This window comes from Mustelus asterias, chromosome 2 (assembly GCF_964213995.1).
Source record: "Mustelus asterias chromosome 2, sMusAst1.hap1.1, whole genome shotgun sequence".
NCBI classification, from domain to species: Eukaryota; Metazoa; Chordata; class Chondrichthyes; order Carcharhiniformes; family Triakidae; genus Mustelus; species Mustelus asterias.
This window is the reverse complement of record NC_135802.1, coordinates 36,342,616-36,360,661: the sequence shown is the minus strand read 5'-3', so window position 1 is coordinate 36,360,661 and position 18,046 is coordinate 36,342,616. Positions and strand designations below refer to the sequence as shown.

The window sequence follows — 18,046 nt, the reverse complement described above, 5'->3', positions numbered from 1 at the left end:
TGAAAGGAATAGATAAGATAGAAGCAGGGAAGTTGTTTCCACTGGCGGGTGAAACTAGAACTAGGGGGCATAGCCTCAAAATAAGGGGAAGCAGATTTAGGACTGAATTGAGGAGGAACTTCTTCACACAAATCTGTGGAATTCCCTGCCCAGTGAAGCAGTTGAGGCTACCTCATTGAATGTTTTTAAGGTAAGGATAGATAAATTTTTGAACAGTAAAGGAATTAAGGGTTATGGTGAGCGGGCGGATAAGTGGAGCTGAGTTCACAAAAAGATCAGCCATGATCTTATTGAATGGCAGAGCAGGCTTGAGGGGCCAGATGGCCTACTCCTGCTCCTTGTTCTTACGCTCTTATGTAAGCCTATGTGCTGTGATGAGTGCAATGTATTTGAGTGTGTGCATCGTAAACTATTTGAAATAGCTGCATTTTTAATACCTGTTGATATACAAGTTTGACTCCCATCAGCCATAGGCTACGGAAAAAAAAATTAAATGATTTGCATACATTGTGGTCCACAAAAGTTTTTCATGACGATCTAGAGGTCCAAATAAAGGAAAAGGTTGGGAACCACCTACTTAGAATATACAATCCAAGAAATTCTCATCCTCTCTGATGTTCCGTGGCAATTCCAACGGTCCCTCATGCTCAGAAGCCATGAGCTCAAACCCAAACAGCTAAAGGTGCTTCATGCACACATGATCCCTAAAGACACATGAAGTGTACTGAAATTCCCACATGGCGCAGAAGTTGCAAGCAACAGTTGCAAGCAACTGCCCATCCATGATTCAAAAAATTCTCCATTCCCTCTTTTAGAATCCAACTGGTACCTTATTTAAACTATTAATTTTATTTAATGATGTGTTCAAGCATATAGCTATTAAAATAAATGGACAGATTGAAATGGTTTTATTATTTCTTTAATATCTTGTAACTACAGTTTGATATCTCACCTTCTCTAGTCTACTAATACTAATTAATTCATTATATAGTTCTTGGGTATCTTAGTCCATCCTCAAGTAAGCCATCTCATTAATCGTGGATGTGCACATGTTACTAGCCAGCACAGGATAAGAAACAACTATCTACATTCTAGCCAGATTTTTACTTCTGATCAGCACGTGGATTAATAAAGTGGATGTATCTGAGCATTAGGAAAAGACAGATTTCAAGGTCAACTATGATACCCCACCCGCACAACCCAAAAAACATTAACAAATACTTGCTGGGGTCAGATATGGAACAAAAATACCATAGGAATGCTAGAATCCATAATTTTCCACAGCAAACAGGTTATCAACTTTTAAGATCAGAACATGCAAATGACAATATCTACTATGATGCATTTGCATCAGAGCAAAGCTGGGCAAAATTAAAATTAATTTTATTTTAAATAGTATAATTGGACATGGGAGGAGAGAAAACATAAACAGAAAATTAAAATTTAAAGACTGCTCCAGCCATTCCCACTCACTCACCACCCAAGGAGGTAACGTGGCACTGACAGACATCGAAGCCTGTAGTGTTCAATTAATCAAAACCCTGGAAAATTAACTAGGAGTAAAAGCACAGGGAGTTATCCAGCCCTGTCAAAGTTCTCCCATTATTGTAGCAAGGCACTTGCCAAATTTTGCATTAAAATAACAGATATGGAGTATAGTGAAATAAATCGGACATCTGGTGCCAGCACATGCTTAGTTAATCACAGAAGTCAGGAGGTTCTTGTCCAGTTGGCCTCACTACAAGCTTCACAACAATGCTCACTGAAAGACTGCTCACTAAAACACATGAAAGACATGAGCTTGCAGCACTTACCCATTTGCTACCCACTAAACACCGCAGAAAAATGCAGGGCTTGTGCATTAAAGCGTAAGAAAATGTGGCATTTCTTAACTTCTATGGCACTGAAAATTTACTTTTACAAAAGCGAACTTCAGATTTTAGTTAACTGGAGATTTTTTAAAAATTAAAAGAATGTTTCACTTTTTATTCCATCTCTTAACACACTCTTAATTCCATCTTTCTTTCCCTCGCTTTAGAATCTACAGCACAGAGAGAGGCTACTGGGCCCATTAAGCCTGCATCGACAACAATCCCATCGAGGCGCTATCCCCGTAACCCCACGTATTTGCCCTGCACCAAGGGGCAATTTGGCATGGCCAATCAACCTAACCTGCACACCTTTGGACTGTGGGAGGAAACCAGAGCACCCGGAGAAAATCCACGCAGACACAGAAAGGATGTGCAAATTCCGCACAGTCACCCAAGGCTGGAATAGAACCCGGGTCCCTGGCGCTGTGAGGCAGCAATGCTAACCACTGTCGCTTTATTTACTTCCTACATACAAGCTTACAAGGAACTAAACAGTCTAATTTATAGTTCCTGATTTAGATTCTGCATGTCTCATTAAAATCCTTCAATTTGTTTGATTGAATTGGGCTGTTCCTTACAATGCTCTTACAACTCAGGTTCACAGAGTCAATCATTAAACATTTCATAGTTAAGCAAGGCCATAAACAAAAGCAAACCACGCCCTAGTTTTTATTTCTTGAGGGATAGGATTGAATAGTAAGGGACATGCTAAACCAGCACTGAACCTTGGTTACGTTTAAGTTCATTAGTGTCACAAGTAGGCTTACATTATCACTGCAATAAAGTTACTGTGAAAATCCCCTGGATGCCAGTTCAGGTACACTGAGGGGGAGTTTAGCATGGCCAATGCACCTAACCAGCACATCTTTCGGAATGTAAGGGGAAACCCGAGCACCTGGAGGAAAGATACAGGAATGAACTCAGGGCATTGATGGGTACGTGGGACTGGGATATTATAGCAATTACTGAAACATGGCTAAGGGAGGGAGAGGACTGGCAGCTCAATGTTCCAGGGTACAGATGCTATAGGAAAGATAGAACAGGAGGTAAGAGAGGAGGAGGAGTGCACCTTTGATTAGGGAAAGCATCACGGCCGTACTGAGGGGGGATATATCCGAGGGTTCGGCCACTGAGTCTATATGGGTAGAACTGAGAAATAAGAAGGGGGAAATCACTTTGATAGGGTTGTACTATAGGCCCCTAAATAGTCAGCAGGAAATTGAGGAGCAAATATGTAAGGAGATTACAGATAGCTCCAAGAAAAATAGAGTGGTAATAGTCGGATATTTCAATTTTCCCAACATTGGTTGGGACAGCCATAGTATTAGAGGGTTGGATGGAGAGAAATTTGTTGAGTGTATTCAGAAGGAATTTCTCATTCAGTATGTGGATGGCCCGACTAGCGAGGGGGCAAAACTTGACCTCCTCTTGGGAAATAAGGGCAGGAGGCAGAAGTGTTAGTGAGGGATCACCTTGGGACCAGTGACCATAATTCTATTAGTTTTAAGATAGCTATGGATAATGATAGGTCTGTCCCAAAAGTTAATATTCTAAATTGGGGCAAGGCCAATTTTGATGGTATCAGGCAGGAACTTTCAAAAGTTAATTGGGGGGAGTCTGTGGGAAGGAAAAGGGACGTCTATTAAGTGGCATGCTTTCAAACATGTGTTAACCAGGGTTCAGGGTAAACACATTCCTCTTAGGCTGGCAGAAGTCAGGAACCCTGGATGACTCGGGATATTGAGGCCCTGGTCAAGAAGAAGAAAGAGGCACATGACATGCATAGGCAGCTGGGATCAAGTGAATCCCTTCAAGAGTATAGGGGGTGTAGGAGTAGAGTTAAGAGAGAAATCAGGAGGGCAAAAAGGGGACACGAAATTGTTTTGGCAGATAAGGCAAAGGAGAATCCAAAGACCTTCTACAAATAGGGCGGCACGGTAGCACAGTGGTTAGTACTGCTGCTTCACAGCTCCAGGGACCTGGGTTCGATTCCCGGCTTGGGTCACTGTCTGTGTGGAGTTTGCACATTCTCCTCGTGTCTGCGTGGGTTTCCTCCGGGTGCTCCGGTTTCCTCCCACAGTCCAAAGATGTGCGGATTAGGTTGATTGGCCAAGCTAAAATTGCCCTTCGTGTCCTGGGATGCGTAGGTTAGAGAGATTAGTGGGTAAATATATAGGGATAAGGGGGTAGGGCCTGGGTGGGATTGTGGTCGGTGCAGACTCGATGGGCCGAATGGCCTCTTTCTGTGCTGTAGGGATTCTAAGATTCTAAGAAATACATAAAGGGCAAAAGAGTAACAAGGGAGAGAGTAGGGCCTCTTAAGGATCAACAAAGTAATCTATGTGCGGATCCACAAGAGATGCGCGAGGTCCTAAATGAATATTTCTCATCAGTATTTACTGTTGAGAAAAGCATGGATGTTAGGGAACTTGGGGAATTAAATATTGATGTCTTGAGGAGTGTACATATTACAGAGAAGGAGGTGCTGGAAGTCTTAAAGCGCATCAAGGTAGGTAAATCTGCGGGGCCTGATGAGGTATATCCCAGGACGTTGTGGGAGGCTAAGGAGGAAATTGCGGGTCCCCTAGCCGAGATGTTTGAATCATCGATAGTCACGGGTGAGGTGCCTGAAGATTGGAGTGGCAAATGTTGTGCCTTTGTTTAAAAAGGGCTGCAGGGAAAAGCCTGGGAACTACAGGCCAGTGAGCCTCACATCTGTGGTGGGTAAATTGTTGGAAGGTATTTTGAGAGACAGGATCTACAGGCATTTAGAGACGCAAGGACTGATTAGGGACAGTCAGCATGGCTTTGTGAGTGGAAAATCATGTCTCACAAATTTAATTGAAGGGGTAACCAAGAAGGCAGATGAGGGCAGTGCAGTTGATGTGGTCTACATGGACTTTAGCAAGGCCTTTGACAAGGTACCGCACGGTAGGTTGCTGCATAAAGTTAAATCTCATGGGATCCAGGGTGAGGTATCTAAATGGATACAAAATTGGCTTCTTGACAGAAGCCAGAGGGTGGTTGTAGAGAGTTTTTCAAACTGAAGAACTGTGACCAGTGGTGTGCCTCAGGAATCAGTGCTGGGCCCACTGTTATTTGTCATATATATTAATGATTTGGATGAGGGGGCATGGTTAGTAAGTTTGCAGATGACTAAGATTGGTGGCATGGTGGGCAGTGAGGAAGGTTATCTCCAATTGCAGCGGGATCTTGATCAATTGGGTCAGTGGGCTGACAAATGGCAGATGGAGTTTAATTTAGACAAATGAGAGGTAATGCATTTTGGTAGGTTGAACCAGGACAGGACTTACTCAGTTAATGGTAGGGCGTTGGGGAGAGTTACAGAGCAAAGAGATCTAGGGGTACATATTCATAGCTCCTTGAAAGTGGAGTCACAGGTGAACAGAGTGGTGAAGGCGGCATTCGGCATGCTTGGTTTCATCAGTCAGAACACTGAATACAGGAGTTGGGGCGTCTTGTTGAAGTTGTACAAGACATTGGTAAGCCCACACTTGGAATACTGTGTGCAATTCTGGTCACCCTATTAGAGAAAGGATATTATTAAACTAGAAAGAGTGCAGAAAAAATTTACTAGGATGCTACCGGGACTTGATGGATTGAGTTGTAATGAGAGGCTGAATAGACCAGGACTTTTTTCTCTGAAGCGTAGGAGGCTGAGGGGTGACCTTATAGAGGTCTATAAAATAATGAGGGGCATAGACAAGGTAGATAGTCAATATCTTTTCCCAAAGGTAGGGGAGTCTAAAACTAGAGGGCATAGGTTTAAGATGAGAGGGGAGAGATACAAAAGTGTCCAGAGGGGCAATTTTTTTCACAGAGGGTGATGAGTGTCTGGAACAAGCTGCCAAAGGTAGTAGTAGAGGCGGGTACAATTTTATCTTTTAAAAAGCATTTAGATAGTTACATGGGTACGATGGGTATAGAGGGATATGGGCCAAATGCGGGCAATTGGGATTAGCTGAGGGTTTTTTTCAAAAAATAAGGGCGGCATGGACAAGTTGGGCCGAAGGTCCTGTTTCCATGCTGTAAACCTCTATGACTCTATAACATGCAGACTCGGCACAGACAGTGACCCGAGCCAGGAATTGAACCAGGGTCTCTGGTGCTGTGAGGCAGCAATGCTAACCACTCTGTCACCCATTGTACCCACAAATGGTTAGACCATTCTGAAATGCACTGCAAGCTATTCTGATCACCATATTATGTAAAAAGCATGCAGGCAAGATTTACAAAGGTGAAACCAGAAATGTGTAGAGGTACATGTCAGGAAAGTAAGTATTGGCTAGCTGTGACTCCTTTCTCTTGAGAAAAGGCAGCTAACTGAGGTGTGAATTTTGAACATTATGGAAAGTTTTGAAAGAGTGGATACAAAAAGAACGTTTCCTCTTCGAGGGACAAGCATAACAATATGCCATCAATATACGATAGTCACTAATAAATCCAGTTGGGAATTCAGAAGAAATTTATTCATCCCAAAAGTTACAAGAATGTGAAACTCACTACCACAGGGACTGGGTGAAGCAATGAGTGTATAAGTATTTAAGGGGAAATGGTGAGGGAGAAGGGAATAGATGGTTACAATGTGGATTTAGATGATATAAAAGGATGGAGGAGATTCAAGCGGAGCATAAACACTGGCATGGACTGGTTGGCCTGAATAGCCTATTCCTGTGCCTTATATCTTCTGTAATTGTTTACAAGTTCAAACAAGTTCCTCTGAACAACAACATGTAGAAGTTTCGCGCTTTTTAAAACACTGACTTTCTACTCTTCCAACCAAAGTGAATAACCTCACACTTCCCCTCATATATTGTCCTCTTGTTGCCCACTCACGATCTTCTATATTTCTTTCCAGCCTCTGTGTCCTTCTCATAACTTACATTCACATCTAATTTTGCATCATTACTAAACAAATCCATTGCTCTCTGTCTCATCTATCAAGTCACTAATATAATGGGTAAAAAACGGATAGCCCAGTACTGATTCTTGCAATATTACATAGTTGCAGCCTACCAACCGAAAAAGCCATGGGTATCACTAATCCTTGCTTCCTGTCTATGAATAAATCCTTCATCCATGCCATTACTTTTTGAAAATCCAAGCATACTATAGCTGTTCATTTCCCTTTGTCAAGTACTTATATTCTCCTCAAAAACCTCCTATAAACTTGTCAAACACAATTTTTCCATTTGTAAAACCATGTTGACTTTACCTAATCATACAATGTTTTTCAAAGCACATTAAGACTCTCTCAATAATAGATTCTAGCATTTTTTCAATGACAGATGTCAGACTAACTGTCCTGTAGTAGACTGTTTTCTCTTTCCCTCTTTTCTTGAATAGCAGTGTCAGTGTAAGGACAGCAGATTTCCTTTTCCATAAAACATCAGAGAGCCAGTCAGGTAGTTTCATGGTCACCAACACTGATACAAATTTATTTTCATTCAAAATCTACTTAGTTAACTGAATTTAAAATTGCCAGCTGCATCAAATATTGGAGTAACAGGTGAAGGAAGCTACTGCATGCTGTAATATAAATAAATAAGGGGGGGGGGCCACAGTGGTTAGCGCTGCTGCCTCACGGCACCAGAGACCCGGTTCAATTCTGGCCTTGGGTCAGTGTGTGCGTAATTGGCATGTTCTCCCTGTGCCTGCATAGGTTTCTTCTGGGTTCTCCGGTTTCCTCCCATGCTCCAAAGATGTGCAAGTTAGGTTGATTGGCCATGCTAAATTGACCCTAATGTCAGGGGGATTAGCAGGGTAAATATGTGGGGTTACAGGAATAGGGCCTGGGTGGGATTGTGGTCGGTGCAGACACGATGGGCCAAATGGCCTCCTCCTGCAATGTAGGGATTCTATGATTTGAATTCAAATTGCTGAGTTATTATCCCAAGCCTTTGGATTATCTTATTCCTTAACTACTATTGTATCCTAATTAGACAGGGAAAAAAAGATCATCCAAAAGCTAACACCTCTCACAGTGCAATATTTCCTCAGTACTGATTCTAGAAATGTTGACCTGGATTTTGCACAGAACTTGCTGGATTGGAACTTGAAAGCTAAGACACGGCAGACATCTGTGCCATATATTACACTCAGAATGTCAAGCACAATGTTATTCCTAATTAACGGTTTTTCAGATTAAATATGTGCTATATTTAACTTTTTAACCTACAAATGAGCAAAGTACAATGAGACAAAACAGAAACATTCAATAGAACACACATGTAAAGAAAAGGAGCAACATTTCAAATGTCCTGCACCCTTAATTGTTTTCCTTTCCTTATAGATGTGACCTGTTCCACTGAGTTTTTTCAATCTTTTTTCTGTTAGTTTCAGATTTTTTGTTTTACGTTTATAGATTGGGGGGGGGGGGGGGGGGGGGGGGGAAGATGATTACCTTCTTACAAAAAGGGTAGTTGCACTAAAGTAGGGGAACAACACGGCAAGAAAGGTCAACTAGGAAAACACTTTTGGAATGCACTTTCCTTTAAAGGGCAAACAGTTTAGTTCTGGAAAATGATGCATGGAAAAATCAGATCACCTTTAGTAACCATCCTCCAGAACAAAGTTCTTCATAAAGATCTTGTCATTTTCACTTAATCTGGAGAAGGATTTCAGAGGATATGGGGCAGACAGGTAAATGGAGTTGAGGTACAGACCAGCCACAATCTAACTGAATTGTGAAACCAGCTCAAGGGAATAGTTTACCTAATCCTCTGTATGCTCTTATATTTGGCTCCTTAACCAAAAACAGGTTTCGGTGGGTGGGGGTGTTTAATTGGGAGAGAAAGCAAATCTGTACATCTGACATTTGTGCCTTGCCTGCAGAACTGTTCTGTTTAGACAGTTAGTTTGTAAAGACAGATAGAGTAACTATGCTTACAATGTATCAATTTCACCACTGTGACCTTGTAACAAAGCAGCACTGATTTACTGTTGGCCAATATTTATCAACATAAACAAAAATCCAAACATTTGTCTATAACTCCCAGTATTTTACAGAATAATGCTTTACTTTGGGTCCTCCTGGTTACACAGAGAAAACAGATACTGAGAGCAGCAAGTCAAGATTCTAATCGTTTAAGCTACAGGAGAATTTGATATGCCAATTTGCCACATGTGACATGTTCTTGGTGGGATCACAAGAACATTGGAATCTTGTTTTCAAAATGATAAAAGGATGATAAATAGCTAAGAAAAATAAAATTGCAATTACCATGGTGGAAGCCTTAACACAAAAAAAATGGTTTGCAGCTAGATTCTTAGTATCATGCCTGCATTCATAGAATAATTGAATGTTACAACACACGAGGCCATTTGGCCTGCCATGTCCATGCCAGCAAAATATGCTCAAATGCAAAGTAGCAATACATTTAGCATTTCATAAGCTAACAACAGGAATGGGATTCAGTTCTACAGGACAAATATGCTTAAATGTATTAATCTAGTTCAACCTTTTATTCCGACAATAAAGCAACTGGCAACATAGTAAATAGTACCAAAGCATTTCCCAAAAGCATAATTAGACAAATTAAACATCAAGCCAAACATGAAGCTGTTCAGACAGGTGATCAAAACCAGAGGGGTGGGTTTTAAGAAACACTTGAAAGAAGCAGAGATGGATAGATGCAACAAGATTTAGGGAGGCAATTGAGTTTAGGATCTGGTCAGTTGAAAGCGCAACGGCCCATGGTTGAAATGAGGGCGGTGATGCAGCAGCAGCAAAGTAAATCAAGAATGCACAATGAGGCAGAATTGAAGGAATCTGAAGTTCTTGGAGGATTGTAAGGAGTTACAGAGATAGGGAGGTAAACGGTCTTGGAGGAATTTGAATGAGGCGATGAGAATTTTAAAGCTGATGTGTTATTAAATTGGGAGTGAAGAATTAAAGTTAAAAAGTTAAAGTGTATTTATCAGTCACAAGTAAGGGCTTACATTGCAGTGTTAATGAAGTTACTGTGAAATTCCCCTAGTTGCCACAGTCCAGCGCCTGTTCGGGTCAATGCATCTAACCAACACGTCTTTCAGAATGTGGGAGGAAACCGGAGCACCCAGAGCAAACCCATGCAGATACAGGGAGGATGTGCAAATTGCACACACCCAAGCCGCAAATCAAACCCGGGTCCCTGGCGCTGTGAAGCAGCAGTGCTACTGTGCCACCCTGAATGTAAGCCAGCAAGCACAGGGATGACAACAAACAGGACTTGGCGTGGATTACAAGACAGATTTAAGATTGTGAAGAGCAGAAGTTGGGAGGCCAACAAGGAGAGCATTGTAATGGCTAAATTTGGTGGTCAAAAAAGGATGGTTGAGGGTTTCAGCAACAGAGAGGCTGAAGCAAAGGCAGAAACAAGCAATAGGCAGTATTGATGATGGATAGAAGTTGCAAAAACAGAAAGATCAAGGCTTGCTAGGCAAGGGGACGGGAGTGAACTCAATTGATGGTCACCATTGGTGATAACAAAGTTTATCAGCTCTGCCCACTTGTTTCAGGTGAGGACGAAAGGAGATGCGGGAAGGTCAGAGATGTTTGGTAACAAATAAAAAGATAATCCTGGAATAGAGAGTTAGTTTCAACAGAGCAGTGTTGAGCCAGGTAGTGCTTGATGTGGTCAAGCTGCATCTATGTATAAATGGTTGAACCACCCGTGTGCCAGATTACACTGAAGTCTACACCCCTTAAGGGAATGAAGACAGGAGCCATACTAGACAGAATGAGCAGCCTGGGATGGAAGGAGCTCATTCAGCCCATCAGGTTTACACTGGCTCTCTGAAAGAGCATTCTACCTAGTCTCATCCTGTAACCTTACCTGTTCTTTTCAGATAGCAAGCCAATTTCCTTTTGAATACCTCAATCGAATCTGCTTCCACCACCTCTTCAGGAAGTTCATTCCAGACTTCAACCACCTCTGGGTGAAAACTTTATTCCCCACATCACTTTTATTCCTTTTGCCAATTTTGACTTTGTGCCCTCTAGTTCTTGATGCTTGAGTGTGAACAATTTCTCATTTGTACCCTGTCAATACCCCTCAGGATTGTGAACATATCAATCAAGGATCCTCTTAGTCTTTTCTGCAAGGAACAGTCCAACCTCTTCAATCTATTCTCATAGCTAATTCTTTACCCCTGGAATCAATCCTGAGAGTCTCTTCTGTACTCTTTCCAATGCCTTCACATCCTTCCTCAAGTATGCTGCCCAGAACTGGAAGCAGTACTCTAAATGAGGCCTAACTAGTGTCTTACACAAGACACTATACAAAATCTGTTTGAATGGCAGAATAGTACGATGGGCTGAATAGCATACTTCTGCTCCTATAACCATGAAATATTTTGTAATTCCTCAAATATGCAATGTCTGAAGAACATTGTGGAGGTATAGACATAACTGAGAAAACTCTCAAAAATATATGAATCCAGTCCAGAGAATAAGCAGCTTCAATCATGTAGTGGCAAGAGACCAGAAGTGAAAATATTTTTGAAATCTGCAGAATTGGTTTCAGGTTGCAGCTTTCAAAAGAACTTCCTAATTACATGCAGATACTTGTCTGGTGCAGCTCTTATAGATATACCTAACGTATGGTGTCATGGTGTTTTGGCAGGAGATAACCTTTTTTTTCTAATGTGCTATAATAATTAGATCATTTTCTATCACACAAATTTTGGTCTAAATAGGCAAATCACAGAATTTTAAATTTTGCTAATAGCATGTTTAAATTTGAATTGTGCCACCCTAATTCATGAATATAGTTGAAATATTTTGAGAACATTGCTGGAGTACAGCTCTACACTTCTCCAGGAACTTGTCTAATACTGGTGAGCCTTTGCAGTGAATGTTGGCAATGTACTGAACTGCAACAGGCATTATTGTTTATAGAAGCCATTCCTGCCCTACTCCCTGTTCTTAATAACACTAATACACACATGCACCAAGGGTTACTGCAGTCCAGAGTGCAAATTCACTCCCCAATGCTCCCCTCCCTAACCTGGGACACTGGCACTAATTGTAGCGTAAATGAGATCAATAAGTTTCACACAAAGCAGAAAGAAATATCTGTGCAGTAGATTTTCTGAGCAATCAGCGCATCCAACTTTTTAATTTAAATTGGAACGCTAACCTATAATACTGAACAGGACAACTACTTTCTTGTTTTATATTCAAGTCTACAAACTTTTAAAGATACAAAAAGAGGTACAAAAGCTAAATTAGGATTTCACATTTTACTGGAGAACTTTTTCAAATGTGTAACAATTGAAATTACTTTGAACTGTATTTTGCCAATCCTTAGCCAAGTGAAGCACCTTACCGTGGTGCTTTATATTTAACTTACATTGTCTTGCTTTCTATTGAAAAGCTAATTTTTAAAAATGGCTTACAGATGTCAAAGATGATATGACAAATTATGCCCAACGTACTTTGCAAAGTGGAGGAAAATCCAAATAAACTACTTTTGTGGACGTTACTGCTGTTTGAAATTAACTGTACTTGAAAAGAATGCTACAGGTCGCAAAATTTAAATGCAATACTTAAAATCAAGAGAACTGCAGGTAGTTCACCATCCAACAAACAAAATCAAGGGACAGACTGTAGCTTTTTGCCCAGGATCTCCCACTTGCCAAGTCCTCAATCACAGCCATAATGCCAAATCTTAACCTCAGCTGTAAGGACTACACAAGATGAGCACAGCGTTGACAACTCTACAAGAAATTTGTGTTAAGTTACCCTGGGAAGCGATTTCTAATTGCTGGCTCAAGACCAGCATGGTTAGAGCCTGCTCTTAGCAGCCATATATGATATACAAAGAAAATGAGGAAAGAAAGAAAGATTCGGCTCATGGGAAAATACATTGTAAAATATCAAAAGGATATATTTATGTGGTGGACATTAAATATTTCATCACACCGTAACTGCAATGATTTTAATTTCTTTAATTTGAGCAATGGAATGGGAACAAAAAATCAAAAAATGGGTAACTAAATATTGCTGTCATGTATTTAGATAGTCCTCTATGTTCTTGTCCAGAAAACCAGATGGTGAAGGGTAAAACTGCAGCCAATTTTAAATTATTTATTCATTCATAGTTATATATTATTATGTACATCTTCTGACTCCAGCAACTGCAGTTTCCTTGTATTTATTTGTAGGAGCTGATGTAAACCCCTAGTTAATGTGCATCACCTGCACATAATTAACATTAAGCCCACTTTATGACCATTAGTTATCATTTTAGTGAAAGCAACAAGATAGTTTTGAGCTTTAATATATATGTACATGCAGCTTTCATTTTTGTGCCTTTAATAATATACATTTCATTTTACTTCCCACTGCTTTACAAATGAGCCAAAGTTAGCATATAGGCAATTAATGTCAAATATTCACGGAACAAAAATCAAATATGCATAAACCATTTTGACTTAGAGTGGTCCTCTGTTTACAATTAATCAGGGCACACGCAGTTATGCTGATGAGCTGACAGTATCATGTAAAAGAAAAAATATATACAAATACATTCACACAAACATCTACATATAATGCATACATACATATTCACACACATACATTCAATACAAGCACTCCCTATTTTGCCATAAACCATATCCACAGTTTCCAACATGAAGCCAGCAAACAGGAACTTCATTCATTTTCCCCTCCCTTTTGCCAGAAGCATTGAAGCCACATGTAACATGCTTCCTTTAAATAGGTAATTCAACAGACACCCACAATACTCTGATCAATATGGCTCAGTGGTGTACACCAAGAAACATCTCACTAGAATTTGATTTAATGAAAACTTTTACATTTTGGCCAGGATTTTGTGGTAGAAATTACAGTGAGACCATTACCATAAATAAGGAAGAATAAACTGGACAGCAACTTCTGTGCTCACAGATGAACAGTTAAATACAAATATTATGAAGCTGCTGTAAACGCTGCCATACTCCCTCAGAAGTTTGCTAAATTGCAGAGTCTCTGCACTCAAATATATGCAATGGTATAAAGTTGAGAGTACCCGCTAGATATCCAATAAACAAGGCAGAAAGAGTTAGTCCTTGTCAATTAAATGAGTGAATTTTTAAATGGTGTGATGAGCCTTAATTACTGCCAAACAACTTCACTAACACTGAAAAGTAACCTTTAAAAAGCTTCCAGTCTCATTCCTTCTGAATTATTGGAGACTTAAAAATCAAAACGAAAACATTTTGTTTTCTATCCGTCTCTCAATCTTTCGCCCCCTCTCTATTTTGCGCTAAATTAACTATTCTAATTCACAGTTCCTAATTTGGTCACCCTATTGCTCAATAAACATTATCCAATTTAAGGAGACAGTGTTTGAATGTCCTGTTCACATAAGCAACACTATCATTTTTGTTTTCTAATAACAGTGCAAATGCCATGGGCAAGTGTAAATGTAATCAATGGCTGGCACTGCTTGTTTGCTGATGACCACAAAACCTGGATCCATTATACTTATGTCCAAGAAAGCTAAAAAATTTTTTGAACAAAAAGTAGTACACTAACTCAAGTTGCATTTACCGTTCTTATATTAGCTGAGGTACGCAATCACTACAGTGATCTGTTTGAGGAAAGATAACTGGACAAGTTCACCATCTGTACATCCAAATCCTGAATTTTAAATAGTTTAAGCATTCCAGTCGTAGTCTGAAATTTGATATTGATGCATTAAATGGTTGTTTGATAGTGTAGGACCCATGAGGCATTAAAGATCACTATGCATCAAGAACACAACTATGCGCCGCTCATACCAATCACAAAATACAACAACCAAATATAGAAAATACCATTATCCCATTTTAATTAAAATGGCATTTGTCTTGTTCACTGCAAACCAGCAGAAAATGTAGACTATGATGCATATACACCAGTAGAAGCTTTTGAATACCACACAATAAAAATGGAATTTGACTTATTCAGTGACTGCAAAACAACAGATGTGCACATAGCTCTACCCCTCCAGCATTTCTTCACTATTCTAGGAGTTGCTGCAGCCTCTGCTAAAAAAAATCTCAAATTAAAAACTGAGGGACATGGGGATCAAGTATGTGTTCACTCCACATTCAGTGACTCTTCAGCCCTCATACACTTAGCATTGCCAAGCAAGCTTAATCATTAATTATAAGCAAGGATTAAGAATTAATTTAAAGCAATTCATAGCCAATCACCGCAGCAGGTCCATAGCAAACTCCATCTCCCTGGCTCTACCCTGAAACACCTGGATAACAAGACACCCATGTCAGACTCCTATTTATTGACTACAGCTCAGCCTTCAACACCATTACTCCTCCAAAGCTCATCTCCAAACTCCATGGTCTAGAGCTCCTCCTTCTGCGACGATTCTAGACCTCCTAACCCACAGACCGCAATCAATAAGAAGGGGCAACAACAGCTCCTCCACGATCATCCTCAACACCTGTGCCCCCACTCAGCCCTTTACCATACTCCTTGCACACTTACAACTGTGTGGCCAAATTTCACTCCAACTCCATTTTCAAGTTTGCTAATGACACCACCGTAGTGGGTCAGATCTCAAACAAATAATGAGATGGAATAAAGGAAAGAGATAGAGAATCTGATAAAATGGTGCAATGAAAATAATCTCTCCTGGGACATCAGTAAAACAAAGGAGATAGTCATTGACTTCAGGAAGCGTAGTGGAGGACATGCCCCTATCTAAATCAACAAGGATGAAGTGGAAGTGGTCGGGGGCTGCAAGTGCCCAGATCACCAACAACCTGTCCTGGTCCCTCCATACTGACGCTATAGTTAGGAAAGCCCACCAATGCCTCCACTTTTTCAGGAGGCTAAGGAAATTCGGGCATATCCACTACAACTCTCACCAATTTTTACAGATACACTATAGAAAACATCCTTTCCGGATGTATCACAGCTTGATATGGCTCCGGTTCTGACCAGGACCACAAGAAACTGCAAAGGGTTATGAACGTAGCCCAGTCCATCATGCAAAGCAGTCTCCCATCCATTGACTCCGTCTACACTTCCCAGGGAAAGCAGTCAACATAACCAAGGTCCCCATACACCCCAGACCTTCTTCCATCGGGAAATACAAAAGTCTGAGGTCATATACCAATGACTCAAGAACAGCTTCTTCCCTGCTGCCATCAGACTTTTGAACGGACCTACCTTATATTAAGTTGATCTTTCTCTACACCTAGCTATGAACTGTTACATTACATTATACACCCTCTCCTTTCCTTTTCCCCTACGTACTCCATGAACAGTATGCTACATCTGTATAGTGCACAAGGATCAATACCTTTCGTTGTATACTAATGCATGTGACAGTAATAAATCATATCAAAAAGACTTTCAAATACTGATATTGATATCTAGTCTAAATGGTTTTCTCCTCAAAATTAGTACTTAAATTAATCTACACAATGAACTAATTTATTTACTATTTCACAGGAATGGTATGTGACAAGATCACTAAGGCAGGTAACAGTCAAAATGATTGGATCAACATAGCAAAATTTATATCACTTCAGCATCCTAATTGGTAGCTCTCAGGTGTGGATTGTAAAAGAAATCCCAAAGTACATTTCTGGATATTTTTCTTGCAATCTAATAACCATGAACCAACATCAGAATATATTTACTGATTGCTAGTGGAACAGGTTTGATCACGTAAAACATTTCTGAACACACTTTTTATAAATGTGTATGCATTTTAAACATTGCTATTCTATCAAGCAAATACCACATCATTCTATTGATTCAGGAACCTTAAAACAACTTCACTTCTAATTTCAGGAACGATAATTCAAATGACTTTCAAGTTGACATTTAGTGAATGAGGAAGTGCAGTATAGGGTTACTATGGTGTGGGCTATAGCAGACAATACATCAGCATGAAAAGATCACTTTTCCAAAATTTGACCTTCCATCATCAACCCAAATTTTTTAAATACGGACATACGGACAAAGATCAATCTAATAGACAATAGTTAACTAAAAATTCCAGAACAGGTTTGTACAAAAGATGCAAGCCTCAATAAAAATGAGGCAATACAATTCTACCCCCTTTCTAAAAAAGCAAAATCATAATCTTTAATATGGTAATATGGAATTCATACCTGCAATTGTTCTGTGGAACTGCTACTATGGTCATCGCCAGATTCAGAGTCTTGATGATGCTTTTCCGAACTTTCTTGGGCCCATTCATATGAAGGCTCATGAGCCAAGTTTTTATTTCTCTCTGCATCCAGGGTTTCAAAGTCTTGAGGTTGTCCCAAAATTCGGTTTGGATTTGTAACTCTTAAATACTGCAATGTACTCTCTCCAAATCCTTGACTATGGTTGCTAGCTTTGGCACTACTTTGGACTCCAGAATGCAAGTGGCCTATCCCTTGAACACAAGCCTGGTCCTGGGATTGGCTTGTGCTTTGGTTTTTTGTCTGGTTCTGTGCAGAAGTCTGAGCTTGTGATTGTCCCATAGAGGACTTAAAAGAGCTGGAGTAATCTAGTGGTTTGGAAAGATTTTCAGTAGACACTTGCATTAGCTTGGCATCTGCACTTAAACTAGCAGATTTGATTTTAACAGAAGTGGGTACATGTTTCAGTGGTGGCATTAATGCCTTCCGAGGTAGTTCTTTAACATACTGTGCTGGAAGATAAAACGGTTTTGAGGCATCTTCCTTCTTAACTTGCCACCAATCATTATTTGTCTTCTTCAATAAAATATATCTTTCACCTTGCCTTATTGCAATCTTTCTATCTTTTGCCTCGTACTCATAGTCATACTCCACCTCGATATAGATCTGTCCTGGAACAACAGATACATCTACTTTTCCGTCTTTCTCAGCCATCTCAAATAAATTTTCACCTTCTGTAGCTGGCAGTAATCCACATGATTTGTTTCCAATATTGTGCTAAAGTTGGGGGGGAAAAAAAACACATTAAGTACTGCCTGCTTATCCTCAATATACTGAACATCATTGTCAATGCTTATTACTGAGGCAGTTTTAGAAAAGATGAGAATAAAGGCAATTTAAACAGAAAACCATATTGAAAAACGTCATGCTAAAAGCCACGTTTTGAGCTGTTAGAAAACATTTAACAGCAACAAGATGAAAAGCTACAAGGTGAATTGATAATTATTAAACAAAACAGC

The 18,046-nt window shown here is 40.0% G+C and overlaps 1 protein-coding gene across 4 annotated transcripts in view; it reads right to left on the bottom strand.

Moving 5' to 3' along the window:
- arhgap12b (Rho GTPase activating protein 12b) overlaps positions 1 to 18,046 on the bottom strand; it is a 191,967-nt gene that overhangs the window by 163,541 nt on the left and 10,380 nt on the right. For all 4 annotated transcript variants that reach the window (XM_078233355.1, XM_078233365.1, XM_078233375.1 and 1 more), the window contains exon 2: positions 17,010 to 17,804. In XM_078233355.1, coding sequence (XP_078089481.1) covers positions 17,010 to 17,741 — 732 coding nt within the window. In that variant the 5' untranslated portion in view covers positions 17,742 to 17,804. The remainder of the gene's footprint in view (positions 1 to 17,009; positions 17,805 to 18,046) is intronic.